The sequence below is a fragment of the Passer montanus genome, unplaced genomic scaffold, assembly GCF_014805655.1.
Source record: "Passer montanus isolate IOZ18808 unplaced genomic scaffold, ASM1480565v1 scaffold1210, whole genome shotgun sequence".
Classification (NCBI taxonomy): Eukaryota; Metazoa; Chordata; class Aves; order Passeriformes; family Passeridae; genus Passer; species Passer montanus.
The window spans coordinates 14-6,015 of NW_024358835.1; the positions used below are offsets into that span (position 1 = coordinate 14).

At 43.3% G+C, this 6,002-nt stretch overlaps 1 protein-coding gene across 1 annotated transcript; it reads right to left on the reverse strand.

The window, feature by feature from the left end:
* Positions 1-1,887: 1,887 nt before the first annotated feature.
* On the reverse strand, positions 1,888-5,300 carry LOC120497120 (multiple epidermal growth factor-like domains protein 8; the record flags this gene model as incomplete). The annotated part of the gene is made up of 2 exons (XM_039698203.1): positions 5,092-5,300; positions 1,888-2,055 (listed from the first exon to the last, which is right to left on the reverse strand). Coding segments are annotated over exons 1-2 (355 nt in total), but the record flags the coding sequence as incomplete, so codon positions are not given.
* Positions 5,301-6,002: the final 702 nt, after the last annotated feature.

The following is a 6,002-nucleotide window of genomic DNA, read 5'->3' on the forward strand; positions in this document are numbered from 1 at the left end:
GGAAGAGGTTTTAAAATACCCTAAAAAATTTTCCTCTCAAAGGTGCCCCAAAGAGGTTTTTAAGAGTGTCAGAAAATAGGCACAAAATAATTCAGGAAAAAATAAAAATCGCAATGAAATGGCCATAAAAAAATAAAATTAAAAAAAAAATCCTTCCCGAAAAATATTTGGGTGGGGGAAAATGGAAGAGGTTTTAAAAAAGCCAAAAAAAATTTGCTCTCAAAGGTGCCCCAAAGAGGTTTTTAAGAGTGTCAGAAAATAGGCACAAAATAATTCAGGAAAAAATAAAAATCGCAAGGAAATGGCCATAAAAAAATAAAATTAAAAAAAAAAATCCTTCCCGAAAAATATTTGGGTGTGGGAAAATGGAAGAGGTTTTAAAAAAGCCTGAAAAAAATTTCCTCTCAAAGGTGCCCCAAAGAGGTTTTTAAGAGTGTCAAAAAATAGGCACAAAATAATTCAGGAAAAAATAAAAATCGCAAGGAAATGGCCATAAAAAAATAAAATTTAAAAAAAAAAAATCCTTCCCAAAGAATATTTGGGTGGGGGAAAATGCAAGAGGTTTTAAAAAAGCCAAAAAAAATTTGCTCTCAAAGGTTCGCCCAAGAGGGTTTTAAGAATGTCAGGAAATAGGGACAAAATAATTCAGGGAAAAAAAAAAAAAGTCGCGAGGAAATGGCCATAAAAAAATAAAATTACCCAAAAAAAATCCCCCGAAAAAATTTTAAACAATAATTCTCAAAATATTCCCCCCAAAAATTCTTCAAATCTTTAAAAAGACCTGGAAAATTCAAAAAAAAAAAAAAAAAGCCAAAAAAATTCCCCCAAAAAATAATTAAAAAAAAAAATCACAAAGAATTCCGCCAAAAAAATTTTAAATCTTTAAAAAAGACCCGGAAAATTTAAAAAAAAAAAAAAAAAGCCAAAAAAATTCCCCCAAAAAATAATTAAAAAAAAAAATCACAAAGAATTCCGCCAAAAAAATTTTAAATCTTTAAAAAAGACCCGGAAAATTTAAAAAAAAAAAAAAAAAAAGACCCAAAAAAATCCCCCAAAAAATAATTTAAAAAAAAAATCACAAAAAATCCCACAAAAAATTCCCAAAATCTTAAAAAGTCCCCGGAAAATTAAAAAAAAAATAAATAAATAAAAATAAAAAAACCCGAAAAATTAAAAAAAAATTGCAAAAGGATTCCCCAAAAAAGTTAAAAACAAAAATACAAAACAAATCCCACCAAAAAAATTCTTAAAATCTTAAAAAATCCCTGGAAAATTAAAAACCAAACAAACAAACAAACAAACCAAACCTGGAAAACTCCCCAAAAAAATCCCTGAAAAATTAAAAAAAAAAATCCCCCAAAAAATTCCAAAAATATCCCTCCAAAAAATTCCCAAAAAAATCCCTCGAAAATCACTGAACTATTCCCAAAAATTAAAAAAAATCCCTGAAAAATTCCCAAGAAGTCCCGAAGAATTCTCACAAAAATCCAGAAAAATCCCTAAAAAATTTTTTAAAAATCCTAAAAAATCCCTGAAAAATTCCCAAGAAGTCCCGAAGAATTCTCACAAAAATCCAGAAAAATCCCTAAAAAATTTTTTAAAAATCCTAAAAAATCCCTGAAAAATTCGCAAAAAATCCCCGAAAAATTCCCAAAAGATCCCTGAAAAATTCCAAAAGAATTCCCAAAAAATCCCTGAAAAATTCCCAAGAAGTCCCGAAGAATTCTCACAAAAATCCAGAAAAATCCCTAAAAAATTTTTTTTAAATCCCTGAAAAATTCGCAAAAAATTCCAAAAAAATCTCCAAAAAATCCCCAAAAATTTTCAAATCAATATCCCAGAAAAACCCCAAAACCCCCCAGTAATTCCCGAGATTCCGAGCGGTGCCGACCTTTCCCGAGGTGGCCTCGAGCGGCGCGGGCAGGGAGCTGCCGCTCAGCGCGGCCAGCAGGGGGCTGCGCGTGGAGCCGCCGTCGTAGACGAACAGGTAATCGTAGGTGCACTCCGTGTCCATGAAGGTGAACGTCAGCAGGATCCTGTGCCGGGGGCTGGGGGCTGCAATCGTGGGGAGGAGTCAGCGGGGAAACGCCCCCGCCCCGAAATAAATCCCGAAATCCCATAAAAATCCCGTAAAATTGTGAAATCCCAGAAAAATCCCATAAAATTCCTCTTAATAGGAGGGCGCCCCCTAGCGGATGTGAGGGTCTCATATTTGGGGAAGGGTCAGGGGAGACCCCAAAACATCCCAAACCTCAAAAACCCCAAAATCACAAAAACCTGTAAAAACTCCCAAAAAATCCAAATAAAAAAATCCTTAAAACTCCCCAAAAAATCCTACAAAAATCCCATTGAAATCCCATAAAGGTGCCTTTAAGAGGAAGGCGCCCCCTAGCGGATGTGAGGGTCTCATATTTGGGGAAGGGTCAGGGGAGACCCCAAAAGATCCCAAACCTCAAAAACCCCAAAAACCCGTAAAACATCCCAAAAAAATCCCATTTAAAAAATCCTTAAAACTCCCCAAAAAATCCTATAAAAATCTCATTGAAATCCCATAAAGGTCCCTTTAAGAGGAGGATGCCCCCTAGCGGATGTGAGGGTCTCATATTTAGGGAAGGGTCGGGGAAACTTCAAAAGATCCCAAACCTCAAAAACCCCAAAAACCCATAAAACATCCCAAAAAATCCCATTTAAAAAATCCTTAAAACTCCCAAAAAAATCCTATAAAAATCTCATTGAGATCCCATAAAGGTCCCTTTAAGAGGAGGGCGCCCCCTAGCGGATGTGAGGGTCTCATATTTGGGGAGGGGTCAGGGGAGACCCCAAAAGATCCCAAACCTCAAAAACCCCAAAAAATCTGTAAAAAATCCAAAAAAATCCCACTAAAAAAACCCTAAAATCTCCCCAAAAAATCCGACAAAAATCTCATTGAGATCCCATAAAGGTGCCTTTAAGAGGAGGGCGCCCCCTAGCGGATGTGACGTTCTCATATTTGAGGAAAGGTCAGGGGAGACCCCAAAAGATCCCAAACCGCAAAACCCCAAAAGTCCCAAAAATCCTCAAAAACCTATTTTACAGAACACCTCAAAAGTCCTACAAAAACCCCATTAAAAATCCTATAAAAATCCCATTGAAATCCCATAAAGGTGCCTTCAAGAGGAGGGCGCCCCCTAGCGGATGTGAGGTTCTCATATTTGGGGAAGGGTCAGGGGAGACCCCAAAAGATCCCAAACCTCAAAAACCCGTAAAAATCTGTAAAAAATCCAAAAAAATCCCACTAAAAAAACCCTAAAATCTCCCCAAAAAATCCGACAAAAATCTCATTGAGATCCCATAAAGGTGCCTTTAAGAGGAGGGCGCCCCCTAGCGGATGTGACGTTCTCATATTTGAGGAAAGGTCAGGGGAGACCCCAAAAGATCCCAAACCGCAAAACCCCAAAAGTCCCAAAAATCCTCAAAAACCTATTTTACAGAACACCTCAAAAGTCCTACAAAAACCCCATTAAAAATCCTATAAAAATCCCATTGAAATCAAAAGTTCTATAGAAACCCCGTAAAAATCCTATAAAAATCCCATTGAAATCCCATAAGGGTCCCTTTAGGAGGAGGGCGCCCCCTAGCGGATGTGAGCTCCCCATATTTGGGGAGGGGCCAGGGGAGACCCCAAAAGATCCCAAACCTCAAAAACCCGTAAAAAATCCCAAAAAAATCCCATTAAAAAAATCCTTAAAACTCCCCAAAAAATCCTATAAAAATCCCATTGAAATCCCATAAAGGTGCCTTCAAGAGGAGGGCGCCCCCTAGCGGATGTGAGGTTCTCATATTTGGGGAAGGGTCAGGGGAGACCCCAAAAGATCCCAAACCTCAAAAACCCCAAAACCCCCGTTTTTGTTTTTGTTTTTGTTTTTTAATTGCTATTAAAAAACCGCAAAAAATTTTGGTGCCACTTTGCAGAGTTCTGAAGTCTGAGGGGTTTGAGGCCATTTTTGGGCTTCTCTGAGGCAATTTTGGGTTTCTCTGAGGGAATTTTGGGGTCAGGAGAGGAGTGTGGGGTTTCCAAGCCTGATTTTGGGGTGAATTTCGGCATTTTCGGGGTCTCTGTGGGGTTTTTGGGACACATTTTGAGGTCTCTCCCCCTCCGTGACCCACTCACAGTTCCCTCTCACAGCGGAGTTTGGGCTGGGGAAGCTTCGTTTCCCACAGGATTTGGGGGTTTTTGAGGCCGATTTTGGGGTTTTCAGGGGCGCCGAGCCCGATTTTGGGGTGAATTCGGGGGATTTCGGGGTCGCTCACCCTCGATGAGCCACTCGCAGTTGCCATTGACCGAGTAGTTGCCGGGGCCGTCGGTGACGAAGCCGCGGGGTCCCCTCAGGATCTGGCGCTGCCCTTTGCAATCCCCGGCTCCCACCCGGGGGGGAACCCCCAAAAAAACCAAAAAAAGCCCCAAAAGCAGCGCCGGCGGCGCCCCGCGGACCCCCATGGTTCCAGGGTGGGGGTGGGGACGGAGCTGGAAGAGAAAATTTGGGGTTAAAAGGAGGGGAATTGGGGGCACGAGGTGCTAAAGATGTTTAAAGTTCATAGCAGATCCCAAATCCCAAAGAAACCCCAAAACCCCACAAGGACACACTCAAACACTCCAAAAATCTCACAAACACCACAAAACCACCTCAAACACCAAAAACCCCAAAATCCACAAAAACCCATGGGGAAAAAAAAAATATTAAATATCCAAAAAATCTTGGTGTCTCTTTGTGGAGTTTTGAAGTCTGAGGGTTTTTTGGGACCATTTTTGGGTTTCTCTGAGGGGATTTTGGGTTTCTCTGAGGGGATTTTAGGGTCAGGGGGCTTTTGGAGTTGCCGAGCCCAATTCTGGGGTGAATTTCGGCGTTTTCGGGGTCTCTGTGGGGTTTTTGGGACACATTTTGAGGTCTCTCCCCCTCCGTGACCCACTCACAGTTCCCGTTCACAGCGGAGTTTGGGCTGGGGAAGCTTCGTTTCCCACAGGATTTTAGGGTTTTTGAGGCCGATTTTGGGGTTTTCAGGGGCGCCGAGCCCGATTTTGGGGTGAATTCGGGGGATTTCGGGGTCCCTCACCCTCGATGAGCCACTCGCAGTTGCCGTTGACCGAGTAGTTGCCGGGGCCGTCGGTGACGAAGCCGCGGGGTCCCCTCAGGATCTGGCGCTGCCCTTTGCAATCCCCGGCTCCCACCCGGGGGGGAACCCCCAAAAAAACCAAAAAAAGCCCCAAAAGCAGCGCCGGCGGCGCCCCGCGGACCCCCATGGTTCCAGGGTGGGGGTGGGGACGGAGCTGGAAGAGAAAATTTGGGGTTAAAAGGAGGGGAATTGGGGGCACGAGGTGCTAAAGATGTTTAAAGTTCATAGCAGATCCCAAATCCCAAAGAAACCCCAAAACCCCACAAGGACACACTCAAACACTCCAAAAATCTCACAAACACCACAAAACCACCTCAAACACCCCTAAAATTTAACGGGATGTTCCAGATCCCACTCCTGGGATGCTGAACCCTGCACCTGAACCCCCAAATCCCCTCAGGACCCCCAAAAATCCCTCATGATCCCCCCAAATTTCCTCTCAGGCCCTTCAGGATTCCCCAAATCCCACCCCCAAACACTCACAATTCCCTCACGACCCCCTAAAACCCCCTCAATTCCCTCACGATCCCCTAAAACCCCCTAAAATCCCTTCATGACCCCCTAAAAGCCCCTCATCCCCTCACGACCCCCTAAAATCCCTTCACGACCCCCTCATCCCCTCACGATCCTCTAAGCACCCCCAAAACCCCCTCATCCCCTCACAATCCCCTCACGATCCCTCAAAATCCCCTCACACCCCCCTCAGCATTCCTAAAACCCCCTCATCCCCTCAAAATCCCCTCACGACCCCCTAAACTCCTCACGACCCCTCACAATCCCTTCATCCCCCCCTAAAACCCCCTCATCCCCTCACCATCCCCTCACGACCCCTCACACCCCCCTCAGCATCC